At 47.1% G+C, this 15,231-nt stretch overlaps 1 protein-coding gene across 7 annotated transcripts in view; it reads right to left on the reverse strand.

The window, feature by feature from the left end:
* Positions 1-1,277: 1,277 nt before the first annotated feature.
* Positions 1,278-15,231, reverse strand: part of CACNB2 (calcium voltage-gated channel auxiliary subunit beta 2) — a 441,669-nt gene continuing 427,715 nt past the window's right edge. For all 7 annotated transcript variants that reach the window (XM_050939559.1, XM_050939558.1, XM_050939562.1 and 4 more), the window contains 2 exons: positions 13,956-14,141; positions 1,278-3,576 (listed from right to left, as the gene is read on the reverse strand). In XM_050939559.1, the coding sequence (XP_050795516.1) occupies positions 3,085-3,576; positions 13,956-14,141 (678 nt within the window). In that variant the 3' untranslated portion in view covers positions 1,278-3,084. The remainder of the gene's footprint in view (positions 3,577-13,955; positions 14,142-15,231) is intronic.

Below are 15,231 nucleotides of genomic sequence, written 5' to 3' on the forward strand. Positions count from 1 at the left end.
CATTGACCTGGTTTAGGGCACATGCTTTCCTTTGTGAAAAGAGAATGCATGTTCCGTGAACCAATAAATACTCCATTTATCCCATGCCAGGATTCCATTTATGTTCTTGGTTTACAGTGGACATCCATATAAAGAGATGAACAAACTGGCAAAGTTTCCATTTATAGCTGCTTAGAGATTTCAAATGCTGCATAGCTTTCCCTAAGAAATATTTTGAGGACAGAAAAAAACCTACATGGAATGAAAGTAAAAATAAAAGGCTAGGTTTTGAATGCCAAGGGTGGAGCCACAGGTAGTTTCTGTGAAGGAAGGAACTGACATAATGGTTGGAGTAGGTTAGAGAATTACCATTCACAGCTCAGTAACTTCAAGCTGGTAAAACAGCTAGAGTAGGAGTGTAGAGGGCAAGGAGATATAACAAGCTCTTTCAGTTAAAAAAATCATCTGAAACATTTCAAATAGCGAATATATTTACAACATGGGTTCCCACTGCTGAACTGATACAGGGCAAGAGACCCCAACATGTAAATATACAGCAACCATTTGTACAAATCCAATTAGTAGGGTAACAAGTCTACAAACTATCTTCATTTTGCTAGAAAAGTAGTTGAAGTGTATACAAATGCTTAGAACGGGTGGTCAACCTGTGGCTCCGGAGCCACATGCGGCTCTTCAGAAGTTAATATGCGGCTCCTTGTATAGGCACCGACTTCGGGGCTGGAGCTACAGGCAGCAACTTTCCAATGTGCCGGGGGGTGCTCCCTGCTCAACCCCTGGCTCTGCCACAGGCCCAACCCCCACTCCACCTCTTCCCACCCTCTCCCCTAAGCCTGCAGTGCTCTCGCTCCTCCCCCCCCAGAGCCTCCTGCTTGCCACAAAACAGCTGATCAGGAAGGGAGTGGGAGGCACTGATCTGCGAGGCTGCCAGTGGGTGGGAGGCACAGGGGGTGGGGGAGCTAATGGGGGCACTGCTGACTTATTACTGTGGCTCTTTGGCAATGCACATTGCTAAATTCTGTCTCCTTCTCAGGCTCAGGTTGGCCACCCCGGCTTAGAACTTTGTTTCTAGAAAGAGACTATTACTGTCCCTTCCCCCAGCACATGCATTCAGTCAAACGCTGTTGTTGGCTGCCTGTGAGTGAGAACAATGGGAGTTATGATCAGATACCCAATAGGAAAATTTCACCCTATATTTATTTAAAAAAAACATATTCCAAAGCCTTTTTTAGAGAAAAAATATTTCCCAAAGGGTGGAAACAATTATCTAAACCCTGGCATATAGGAATGGAATTTTTTTAAAAAGAATCTCATGTATTTCTTACACATTTCACTATAATGATATAAAATACTTGGTCAGGCAATTCAAATATTCACTTTTTTGTAAGAAAATATATAAACTATTAAAACATGCACAGTTATAAATGAGTACGACCCCAATTGTATTCTGTATTCTTTATATAATCTGTGCTACTTACAAGCACAGGGAGCGTTTGATTCTTGAAACTACTAAAATCATTATCTGTGACACAGAACAGAATTTAATCTAGGAAGGGGCATGGGATCTGAAGCCAAAAAGTAATACATTGTGTCCCACTTAACAGTAAAACAGGTACTCGGTGCACAACATAGTGAGTTGCCAATTCATTTGATTTCAACACGTTTCTCTAGTGAGTTCAGAACAGATGGAACCTTTGGTTATAACAGTCCTTTTTCTTGGCTCTTACTGGCAGACAAGCTTTTAGTTGAAGGACAAGCACAGACATGGCTGCAAAGTAGGACTATGGAGTAAGTGGCAAGAGGAGAAAAAAGTGGAGAAGCTACAAAAAAATTTATTTTCCAACAAAATAACTCTCCACAAGCTGTGTAAACTTTTCTTACTAAAACAAATACTCTAAAACACAAAGATTTTACATTTCCAGTGAAACACTTACAGTAACATTTGCCCGTGTTTTTACTCTCCTGGAGTCTCAACAAACAGCCAGCAGATTTATGCTTTCCCAATTACATGTAGCAGTAAACTGCCCCATGTTCCCTGACTGCAATTCAGATTCTGAAAATAACAGATAGAATAAAGAAACTGACTGGTTGGAATTTTGAGTAATCGCTTATTTCCTTCACTAGATCTGCACCCCCTCCCCTTATGATGTATGCTCCACCATTCTGACATTAAGACATAAAATAAAGTGTGTCCATTACAATTTGTGTGAAGTGTGTAGAACAATTTATAGTGCTAGGTTAGTTATCAATTTAAAATGCAAAATTATAAGTTTGCAAGGAGCATAAAATATAGGAATCAAACCTTTTATCTCAAGTGTTCACACATTCATATTTACAGTAGAACAAGCTTTCAGCTACAGGAGAAAAAAATGTCTAGATTGAACACTTACAAATTTCCTGAATGAGGCTAGTTACAGTTGCCAGTAATTCAAAAAGCAAATCTGCTGACTTGGCATTAGGACTCTAAAACAGTGTGGTCAAACTTATACAGTAAGAAGGTGTCTGCAGAAATAACATTTATAAACTGTATATACAGTACACAGTACCAGTACATAGAAAATAGAGTTTGACTTTATGATTCCCTGTGTGTAAGGCAAGACTGACTTCTGTCCCCAAATGGAGTCCACTAGAGGTACAAGCAACAGATAGTGGCTCTTAAATCAATATGCAAATCAAGTGCATACAAATTAAAAATCAAAACATGAGTTTCAGTTTTGCATGTGCTGATTCTGGCTTGCTGAATACACGGGAGGTTATTAAACATCAACTGTACCTTGTTTTAAAACACTAACACCACCTTGATGGTAACAGATATTGTTCAAGTGGCTGCTACCAAAAACAGCTTGAAAAAAGCCGAGTACAACACGAGGAGTTCTGCAGTTGTACTATGCCAATTTATAGAGCACTAATCAAAAAAATAAGTGTATGAATATTCTATTCCATGCTATTGCTATGCAAGCAACAGCAATACAAATCAGCATACAGAAGGATACCATATGTTCTGCAATGAAGAACCCAAAGATATTTTCAAGGGGCGTTGTTATACAAGACTTCAAAGAAACACAAAACTGCCAGAGGCCAAAGTTACTAGCGGATGTATACATCCTTGTTCCAGTCTCCTGTGTCATTGCGTTTTCTAGATATCATTTCCCCATCCTTGTCACAATATTGGTCCCTTGATTTATGACGGCTGCGTTGTTTGTTGCATTCGTTGTGGTCCTGCTCTCGGTCCCTTTCCTTTGAGCGATGCCTTGATTCCCTATGTCTGTGATCACTGCTCCCATGTGACTCGTCTCTATGACTATGATCCCTGTGAGAATCATTGTGGTCACCATGCTCATGTGAGTACTCTTCCTTTGGTTCTATGTAAGCTGAATCTCTGCTGTCTTGGGTTTCTGAGTCAAACGTTTCTTGCCTAGACAGGCCTCGGCTAACACCACTGCGATGGTTATGGTGGTGTGCTGAGGAAGATGAACGATGTGGAAATTTCTTCATGGGTTCAATCCGTGCTTCCTCTTCAACCTGTGAGCCAGTTCGTTCTGGGGCTGAATGGTCATTCCTCTGATCTCCTTGAGAGCCCTGGTTAGTGTCACAATAGACAGTAAGTTTACAATCATGGGCACATATTTAAAGACATTTCCTTAATACAAATTAAGCTAAAAACAATAACAGCAGTAATTTACATACAAGACAATGCACTGTGAATCTAATCCAGAAATAGTTAGAATTAAACTTATACTGAAAATATTGTATCGTAATACAAGTGAGCCCTTCCACCCCAAGCAGGATGCAGGCAACAGTCAGTTTGCTCGGTGGTAGGTCCATGGCTTGTGCAACATCTTTACTTTCTGAACATTCCAGTCAGCAACAACTGCAGTCACACTCCAGATCAACATGGAGGATGCAGGAGCAGAACTGGGAATTCAGAAGAGCTAGAGAGGATACGGCAGCTTCAGAGAGGGTAGGGATCATTAGAGGGTATTTATTCAGAACCTCTTTGAGGACAGGTATCACTGGAGACAGTCTTTAAAACACAGCTGGGTGAATGCTGAAGGGGTGGAGATAGCAGTAGAAGGCCAAGATTTTGGCCTCTGGTTTTATTTTAAGAATTAAGCTATGGCTTGACCTGGTATCACTCATACTTGTATTATAATACCAATAATATCATTGCCCCTCTGGTTTTTTGGGTAATAATTCAATTTCTCTCACTGTGATAAGACACTTGGACTTTGACCTTATAGTTAAATGATTATTGCCAAGGAAAATGGAGGGACAATGATGATATCACAAACAATTTCCTAACATATTGCTACTACCTAAAGATTGAAGTAAGAATTACCAAGTACAATCAGTCTTCGTCAACACAGTGTTTGAAATCACTGCAAAATGAACAATTGTGATTATTTAGCTCAGTTTTGGGGTTCCATTACATTTACCTGCATTTGTCCCAGAACAACAGCCAAATGATTGCTGAGATTTAATTTCAGAATTAAGAAAGAAAGAGTGTCCTGCCAGAAGGCACAGTCCTGACCGCCTCTGCCGGGAACTTCAACATGAAGCTTTCACTGCTGGTACAAAGTTAAATCAAACTAGTAGTTCAAAGCCTTTGCCAAATTACATTGGACGTTATATCGCTTGTGTTGTTCAGATTCATGAGTTTCTAACGTTATGTCTCTGTCAACACAAGACTCTAGGCTCTACTGTGGAAGTCTTTTGTTTCTGTTTTGGTCATTATTTAGCTGATGCTGGCATTCTGGGAGGGGAGTGTATTAAATATGAATGTGAATAGTTAGTACTATTCACCAAAGTGGGGGGAAAGAAATGTCCAGAGTTGGTTTCTGAATAAAACATACATATTTATTATGCTCTGTTAGAATAAATTAAAATGTAAAGAAAATAGTCTCAATTAATGATCTGCTTTAAATTTATGAAAAAAATTAAAATTTGTCACAAGGATGGATTTTAAAGCACACAAAACAAGAACAGTTATATGGGATATTTTAATTCCCAAATGGTCAAAATGTCAACTACACTCAGTTACAGAATTTTGACCAGTAAAATCCAAAGAGAGCAGTTTGCTGTGATTTAAGAGCAAGTGCAAAACTTCTAGTTGCTCTGAAGAAAAGAATGTTTTATGAATTCAGATCCAGTTGTTCTTCTTTGAGTGCTTGCTCATATCCATTCCAGTTAGGTGTGCGTGCACCACGTGCACATTTGTCGGAGATTTTTACCCTAGCAACACTCAGTGGGCCGGCAGGGCGCCCCCTGGAGTGGCGCCGCTATGGTGCCGGATATATACCCCTGCCGGCCCCTCCGCTCCTCGGTTCCTTCTTACCGCCCATGTCGGTCGTTGGAACAGTGGAGCGCAGCTTAGCTGATTTCCACCTCCCTAGCGATTCGCTCGTTTCTATTGTATTTGTGTACATAGTTCGATTTCTATCAGTATAGTTAGTGTTTAGTTATTAGTTCTATAGTAGTTATTGTAGATAGTTAAGAGGGATCGGGGGCTAGCCCCTTTTCCCTCCCCCGGTACCGGGGCCCATGCCCGGTTCACCAGGGTTCAAACCGTGCTCGGCCTGTCATAGGCCAATGCCTACAGGAGATCCTCACGACTCCTGTCTTAAGTGCCTGGGTGAATCCCATCTGACGGACAAGTGCCGCATCTGTAAGGCGTTCAAGCCCCAGACTAAAAAAGAGCGGGACATTCGCCTAAAACAACTGCTGATGGAGGCAGCGTTGACTCCCCAGTCCTCGGCACCGTCAGCGACACTGGGAACAAGTGCCTCCTCAGCACCGGAGCACACTCCAACAGTGAAGACTCCTCGACATCAGCCATCACCGGCCCAAGCTTCTACCCGGCACCGTTCGCTCTCACCACGGAGCAAGAAGCACAAGCCTCCTGCGGCTGCTATATCTACACCGCAGCCTGAGCGCTTAGCCAAGTCGGACCGCCCGGCACTGTCAACTGCCACGGCACCGACGTCCTCTGCACCATTGATTCTGGCCTCGCAGGAGCCGTCGAGTCCGGTGCTCACCAGCTCCCCGGCACGCGCCGTGGTTGAGCTTATCGTGCCCTCCACTCCGGAGACGTTCTCCACGGCACGGGACTTGATTGCCTTGAAGGAGCCTGAGCTGCCTCAGCCCCCGGCGCCACCGGTGTGGGTTCCTCAGTCCATAGGCAAGCCGGCCCTCATGAGACCTTTTTCGCCCGGTACCATGGAACGTCGCCGGTCCTGATCCAGGTCCCACAGGCATTCCCAGTCCCGCCATCGATCCCAGTCCCGCGGCCGCTCGCAGTCCCGGTACTGTTCCCCATTGAGGTACCGGTCATACTCGCAGCACCGCTCGAGGTCCCGGTCGCCGTCCAGATACTACCGGCACCGCTCCAGATCTCGGCACCACTCGTGGCACCGGACTTCTTGCAGCCGATCTCGGCACGGCGATTCCAGGCACCGGTCGACCTCCCGGCACCGCGCTGGTCACAAGTCCCGGTCCCACTCCCGGCACTGTCACGACTCTCGGTACCATTCCCTGGCACCGCGTAGGGATGGTTCAAGTGGACGCAGAGACCTACATCAAACGGTCCCCGTTCCCCCGTGGCCGTCTCATCATCCATCGATCTCCTCCTATGCAGACACTGCATCATACGGGGATTCGGATAACCACCAGGGACCTCATCAGTGGCCCTTTTGGACACCTTGGGCCTACCACCAAACCCAAGGTGATCCGCATATACCATCGCGCTCCGGCCCTTCTGAACATCGGGCGCCAGAGACCACAGTGAGCAGACCTCCCCCAGCGGGTATGGAGGAATCTCCAACACATGTGCCAGACCCACAAGATCCGCCGCCTCAGGACATCCCCCAAGACCAGGAGTCGATCCAAGACCCGCTCGTTCCCGGGGTTTCATCCTCTTCCTCCCCAGATGAAGCGGTGGCAGGGACGTCTACATCTGGCCCACCCCCAATCGACCTCAGGTCACACCAGGACCCTCTGCACCGCATCGCCCTCAATATCAACTTGCCTGTAGAGGAAGTTCCTGAGGTGGACGACCCGGTTGTCAGTATACTGTTGGCGGAGGCACCAACTAGGGTGGCCCTCCCCTTCATCCGCTCGATACAGGCTAGAGCGGATACCATCTGGCAATCCCCGGCATCCATACCGCCCACAGCCAGAGGGGTTGAACGTAAATACATGGTGCCCTCCAAAGGGTACGAGTACCTGTATATACACCCCCCTCCTTGTTCATTGGTTGTTTAATCCGTCAATGAATGGGAACGCCATGGCCAGCAAGCCCCTGCTCCTAAATCAAGGGAGGCCAGGCGAATGGATTTGTTGGGGAGAAAGATCTATTCCGCGGGAGGCCTCCAAGTCAGGGTAGCGAACCAGCAAGCCCTCCTGAGTAGGTACAGCTATAACACCTGGGAGGCAGTGGGGAAGTTTGTAGAGCTCGTCCCGCAGGACTCCTGCCAAGAATTCACAGCTCTCCTGGAGGAAGGGAAAAAAGTTGCGTGGACCTCCCTCCAGGCCTCGCTGGATGCCGCTGATTCGGCAGCTAGAACCGTCGCCTCTGGGATTGCATGCGGTGTATATCGTGGCTGCAAGTGTCAGGCCTGCCACCTGAGCTCCAGTACACTATACAGGACCTACCCTTTGATGGCCAGGGCCTCTTCTCCCAGAAGACGGACCCTCGGCTACGGAGTCTGAAGGACAATCGCGTAATTATGCGTTCGCTGAGAATGCATACACCGCAGACTCAAAGACGATCTTTCTGGTCGCAACCTCAGCGCCCCTACCCCCCGCCTCGGCCAAGGCAAGATTTCACCAGAAGGCAAGGTCGTACCTCTCGCAGATGACAGTCTGGACCTCAGGAAGGTAACAATTCCGGTCCCACCAAGCAACCGGCGGGACCGAAGCCAAACTTTTGAGGGTGCGCCCGAGAGCACTGTACCAATGACCCCCCAGGATCCTTTTCAGTTCGCCAACCGCCTTGCCGCATTCCTCCCTGCGTGGTCCCAGCTAACATCGGACCGTTGGTCCTCCGCACAGTGGAGTCTGGCTACCACCTTCAGTTTATTTCAACCCCACTTCCCCACCTTCCCTTCTTGTCCCTCTTCAGGGACCCCTCTCACGAGCAACTCCTTCTGCAGGAGGTTTTGAGGCTCCTTGCGATGGGAGCTACAGAGGAGGTTCCGGAGGAATTAAGGGGCAAGGGGTTCTATTCCAGATATTTCCTAATTCCCAAAGCAAAAGGGGGCCTCCGGCCTATCCTGGACCTGCGAGGACTGAACAAATTCATGAGAAAGTTCAAGTTCCGCATGGTGTCCCTGGAGACCATCATCCCTTCCCTGGATCCCGGAGATTGGTACGCTGCTGTCGACATGAAGGACGCATATTTCCACATCGCGATTTACCCTCCCCATAGAAGGTACCTATGCTTTGTGGTAAATCGTCAACATTACCAATTTGTGGCCCTCCCCTTTGGCCTCTCTTCGGCCCCTCGGGTATTCACGAAGTGTATGGCGGTAGTCGCCTCCTCCCTCCGCCGTCGTCAAATACACATCTTCCCATACCCCTATGACTGGCTTATTCAAGGGACCTCCGAGGCTCAGGTTACCACACATGTAAACGTCATCAAGGGCCTATTCATCCATCTAGGCCTGATTATCAATCTGGAAAAATCCATTCTGCTACCTACGCAGAGGATAGAATTCATAGGGGCCATGCTGGACTCCAATCTTGCAACGGCCAGCTTGCCCCCACAGCGGTTTCAGACTATAGTCTCACTTATACAGCGACTAAAAAGCTTCCCAACAACTTCTGTCCGCACCTGCCTCGGCCTCCTCGGTCACACGGCTGCGTGCACCTTCATTACAAAGCACGCGAGACTGTGCATGCGTCCTCTCCAGACTTGGCTCACCTCAGTCTATCGTCCACGCAGGGATGCCATAGACATGATGATCACGGTTCCATCAAGCGTTCTGGGCTCCCTCGACTGCTGGCTGACGCCCTCCCTGGTGTGTGCCGGTCGTCCGTTCCATCCGCTGCAGACCTCGGTGTCTCTGACAATAGATGCTTCCTCTCTCGGCTGGGGTGCTCACTTAGGGCGCCTTCGTACCCAGGGTCTTTGGTCCTTTCAGCAGCTGGCGCTTCACATCAATGTCCGCGAACTGAGAGCGGTCCGACTGGCATGCCAGACCTTCCAGCATCACCTACAGGGCCGTTGTGTTGCAGTTTTCACAGACAACACAACGGCCATGTATTACATAAACAAGCAGGGAGGGACGTGATCTTCCCCCCTTTGTCAAGAGGCGATGCGACTGTGGGACTTCTGCATAGCTCACTCGATAGACCTGGTAGCCTCTTTTCTCCCGGGAGTCCGGAACTCTCTCGCGGATCACCTGAGCAGGTCCTTCCTGTCCCATGAGTGGTCCATCCATCCGGACATCCTCCTTTCAGTATTCCGGAAGTGGGGCTTTGCCTCCCGAGAGACCTCTTTGCCTCCCGAGAGAACAGGAAATGCCAGGTGTTCTGCTCCCTGCAGGGTCGCTCCCCTCTCAGATGCGTTCCTAATTCCCTGGGAAGGTCGTCTACTTTATGCCTTTCCGCCCTTTCCCCTAGTCCACAGAGTCCTGTTCAAGCTCCGCAGGGCCAGGGCCAGGCTAATCCTGATCGCTCCAGCGTGGCCGAGGCAGCACTGGTACACCATGCTGCTCGACCTATCTCTAGCGGACCCGATACCTCTGCCACTCTACCCGGACCTGATAACACAGGACTTCAGCAGACTTCACCACCCGGACCTACAGTCCCTTCACCTGACAGCATGGCTGCTGTCTGGCTAAACCAATCTGAATTGCGCTGTTCCACCCCGGTGCAACAGGTCCTCCTGGGAAGCAGAAAGCCTTCCACGCGGGCGACATATCTCGCCAAGTGGAAGCGCTTCTCCCATTGGTGCGCCCAGCGTAACCTTACTCCCGAAGATGTATCGGTCCCCATTATCTTGGACTACTTATGGGACCTCAAGGAGCAGGGCCTGGCGCTCTCTTCAATAAGGGTGCATCTGGCCGCAATTTCCACCTTCCATCCTGGGGAATCCGATCTTCTCTCACCCTATAGTTTCCAGGTTCCTTAAGGGCTTGGAGCGACTCTACCCTCCGGTTAAGCGCCCTTCCCCTACCTGGGATCTCAACCATGTATTAGCTAGGCTCACGGGCCCTCCCTTTGAGCCGTTAGCCACATGCTCGCTGCTGTACCTGTCCTGGAAGACGGCCTTCCTCGTCGCTATCACCTCGGCCAGATGAGTATCGGAGCTTCGTGCTATGATGGTAGACCCCCTGTATACGATCTTCCACAAGGACAAGGTACAGCTGCGGCCGCACCCGGCTTTCCTTCCCAAGGTGGTCTCTGCCTTCCACATTAATCAAGACATTTTTCTACCAGTCTTCTTCCCGAAGCCGCATGCATCGCGCCGGGAACAACAACTACATACTCTGGATGTCCACCGGGCCCTCGCCTTTTACATTCAGAGGACCAAACCTTTCAAACGCTCGCCTCAGCTATTTGTAGCGGTCGTGGAGCGCATGAAAGGCATGCCTATCTCTTCCCAGAGGCTCTCATCCTGGGTGATGTCCTGTATCCGGACATGCTACGACTTGGCCCGCGTTCCGACTGGCCATCTCACCGCCCACTCTACTCGGGCTCAGGCCTCGTCTGCTGCTTTCCTGGCCCACGTTCCTATCCAGGAAATATGTCGCGCAGCTACCTGGTCTTCCGTCCATACGTTTGCATCCCACTATGCACTGGTCGAGCAGTCTAGAGACGATGCCGCCTTTGGCTCAGCAATCTTACATTCCGCAACGTCTCGCTCCGACCCCACCGCCTAGGTAAGGCTTGGGAATCCCCTAACTGGAATGGATATGAGCAAGCACTCGAAGAAGAAAAGACGGTTACTCACCTTTGTAACTGTTGTTCTTCGAGATGTGTTGCTCATATCCATTCCACACCCGCCCTCCTTCCCCACTGTCAGAGTAGCCGGCAAGAAGGAACTGAGGAGCGGAGGGGCCGGCAGGGGTATATATCCGGCACCATAGCAGCGCCACTCCAGGGGGCGCCCTGCCGGCCCACCGAGTGTTGCTAGGGTAAAAATCTCCGACGAACGTGCACGCAACGCGCGCACACCTAACTGGAATGGATATGAGCAACACATCTCGAAGAACAACAGTTACAAAGGTGGGTAACCATCTTGTCTGCTTTGACCGGAAACAAAGGGCTATGCAAATTATACTTTCCCCCTCCTCCAACTTCAGAAATTTTTAATGAATAAAACAAAATCTAATAGAAGCTATAGGCACCTCCCTGGCGAGAATTGCCCCCTAATATTACAGATGGACTGAGGAAGCAGCATTTGGATCCAGATTAACATTTAGGTTAAATTTTGTCGAATTAGGAGGAGGATTTGGGTTTGGTTTCAGGAATGCTGAAGTTTTATGAACTGTTCTAAGAAGAGTTCTGTCCAAAAATATGGAAATATTATGAGATCAGCTCTTTCCAGAGATTTCAGGCTGAAATCTTTCAGTTCTTGTGAGATTTTACTGCATCAAAACAAGAAAGGGAAGACAGGCCCTCCTAGTTTTGTATCCTAACAGTGGGTTCAGTGCAAGTTCACTCCATTCCTAAACTTTGAAGAAGCTCAGATTTGAGGTTCCAGATTTGACCCACGTCTGTTTAAAATATATCTTCATATGATGAAGCAGAAGGAAGTTAAGGTTCTAGATTTTAAACGGGACCACCTTTGCTCAGCATTTCAGGATTAATAAACTGCCAAAACCATGAAAGCGTAAAAGATAGTTTTACAGTGTTCAGAAAGGTAAAATTAATAACCCACTATGGTCCTTGAACAGTGTGGTTAAAAATCAATATACACTAACATAGGTTGGTAGAACATATAAATATCTATTCAAGGGCATAAAAAGGCTTGAGCAATACTATATCTATAAAATTGTATCTAGCACACTACATAACCCTGCTGGCTAACTTCAGTACCTAGACTGGTCTTCCAGCACACAGTTAGTTCAGAGCAGTTTTTTCAGCCCTGGCAACAAACAAAGGCAGGAGCTAGCTGGGGCATACACTCTCTTTTTCCAGGATGTTCTGTGAAGAGAGACATATCCTACAGACTACACTAAAGTGATATTCCTTGCAGGGAAGAGCCTGCCAAGTCTGCAATTCCACAGGAAAATCTCTATTAAAATAAAGCCTTCACTGCAGGGAAAATATTTGCAAGATACACAAAAAACAAACAAACACTTCAGCTGTTGATATTTTTAATGCAGGGACCATTCTTTCTAAGGCCTTGTCTACACAGGCACTTTATAGTGCTGAAACTTTCTTTGCTCAGGGGTGTGAAAAAACATCCCTGTGAGCGCTGCAAGTTTCAGCACTGTAAAATGACAGTGTAGACAGTGCACCAGCGCTGGGAGCTGCTCCTCTCCTGGAGGTGATTTTATTACACTGCTAGGAGAACTCTCTCCCAGCACTGGAGCCATGACTACACAGCCACATTAAAGAGCTGCCGTGGCAGCACTTTAATGTCAGCTGTGTAGCCAGACCCAGGGAAATGTCAGTCATAGGGATGGACTCGAAAATGAAGGAGCTGATCATAAGTAAATCTTAGTCTGAAATTGGGGATGGAACAATTGGCTATTTTAGTTGAGGCAAACGTGACCCTAATCCTCTCCATGATCTCAGCAGATCCAATGTGGTTCCAAAGATACAGGACATCAGGATGTCACTTATCATTCATACAGCAGAAGCATCTGAAGTCCCCAACCAAAATCAGAGCCCTATTGTGCTCAGTACAATAGGCAGAAAGAGTTACGAATTAGGCAAGGCAGACAAAGGGTGGGAGTGGAAACAGAGATGAAGTGACTTCTTAAGGTCACACAGTGGGTCAGTGACAGAGCTGGGAACACTATCCATGTCTCCTCATAACACCAACAGAGCTTGGTCGTTGGCAGGTAGGACTGAACCTAGAACCTTTGGAGCTAAATGCATGAGCCTCTACTGGATCAGCTAAAAGCCATATAGTTATTAGCTGAGGCTCTAGAGAAGACTCATTAATCCTTCTCTCTGAGTGATCTCCGTGCCACTAGAGGGGACAGGACACCATACCCAGAAGGTGTGTGGGTTACATCCTGATTCCCCATCCAATGCCCCATTGGCTAGCAACACTGCATCTCAAATTCCCACTTGCATAATATGCTAGCATATAAATAGGGTACGATGAGGGAGGTGTGTGATCCGAGGGCCGGTGGATAAGGGAGCTATGGAGGGGCCACTTCATCCTCATGACTGCAGTAGTGTAGTGGCTATGAAGTGACTCCATTACCACTCCATTGCCTGTGGAGGTGGACGGATGGATTCCTCCCCAGTTTGTCGCTGTGGAACTCTCTCACCCACAGCCCAGTCACTCAGGCAGGGCTCTGGGATATTAGTCACTTTGAAAGTTACCAGAGGCAGTAACATGCATGGCATTACTGTTAATCCTGTTGTATAACTATGACTGAATCACATATGACGAGTTATAAAAATACTGGTGGCTGGTAAGTATGTTACTGCAGGAATGGTTGTTCTGGGCATGAGGAAATTCCACTTCCCATCACTATGCATTTCCAGCCAGGCCCGTTCACCCTTTGCAATCCAAAGATGTCTTGCACGTCAGCAAGTAAGGAAACAAATGCTAGTGTGAATACAATGAAAATCAGAAGAAAAGCATCTGTCTTCAAGTATTTACATTATGAAAGTGCAGAGCTTTTCTGCTCTATCAACTTACAGCTCCCAGTTAAGCACATTTAGCAACTTAGGTTACCAAAATTCACACTGTGTGCCCTCGCAGGTCTCCCTCCCTTTGCAGAAATGAATGGGCGTAAGAGAAAAGAGAGAGAGAGAGGAAACTATACCTGTAAATTTATGTTTGGACCTGGGCTGATAGGAAGAGTGGCTGTTGCAAGTGTGCGAGTGAGAAGCTGGTTGGGAGGATTGCTGCAAGGAGGGTGGGTGGCCTTCCAGTAGGCTTCCAGATAGTCAGCCAGGTGCTCACAGGCATCTTCAAGCTGGTTCTCATCCAGAATTACATCAAACATTTCCTGTGAAGGGAAACATTTTAGTGAGAACAGCCACCGTCAGAGCCAATATAAAACCACAGAAGGTGCTGATGATAGACCACATTAGAAATTGCTTTTACTATTGCACCACAATTAAATCAGATTCATAATATTCATGGCCTAATATTTTGTGATAGAACTTAAAAAAAAAACCCAATTGACTTAAAAGTAATCTGTACATAACAGTGAGATTATACTTTCCATGGCAAGCCAGAATGATCGACACTTGGAAAGATGTCTGTAATCTGGGAAGCCAGAATTGGTATTGTAAAAATATATTTTAAAACTCATATATGGGAACAAAAGTTGAACAGTAGAAAATCTTTTTAATTGTTGGAATAAACAGATGGTGGAACGACCTGCCAAAGAAAATTGTGGAATCCCTATACCTAGTGATATTTCAGACAAAACTGATAACAATAATAGACAAAATTAATAATACTCAGCACTTGTGTGGTGATTTTCATCTTAAAAAGCTGTAAAGATATTAACTAACTCACTCTTAATTTACCACTATATCCCATTCCCACTTAAAGCCTAATGAATGACTTCTGTCGGCTTCAGTTGCAGTTGGACTGGCCCCATACAGACTCTAAGCTCTTTGAGGCAGGATGACTATGAGTCGCCAATGTGATACGGCTGTTAAAAAAGCAAATGCGATTTTGGGATGCATCAGGCGGGGTATTTCCTGCAAGGATAAGGATGTGTTAGTACCGTTGTATACGGCGTTGGTGAGACCCCATCTGGAATACTGTGTGCAGTTCTGGTGTCCCATGTTCAAGAAGGATGAATTCAAACTGGAACAGGTTCAGAGACGGGCTACGAGGATGATCCGAGGAATGGAAAAACTGCCTTATGAAAGGAGACTCAAAGAGCTTGGCTTGTTTAGCCTGGCCAAAAGAAGGCTGAGGGGGGATATGCTCGCCCTATATAAATATATCAAGGGGGTTAACGTTAGGGAGGGAGAGGAATTATTTAAGTTTAGTACTAATGTAGCCACGAGGACGAATGGGTATAAACTGGATATTAGGAAGTTTAGACTTGAAATTAGACGAAGGTTTCTGACCATTAG

This window comes from Gopherus flavomarginatus, chromosome 2 (assembly GCF_025201925.1).
Source record: "Gopherus flavomarginatus isolate rGopFla2 chromosome 2, rGopFla2.mat.asm, whole genome shotgun sequence".
NCBI classification, from domain to species: domain Eukaryota; kingdom Metazoa; phylum Chordata; order Testudines; family Testudinidae; genus Gopherus; species Gopherus flavomarginatus.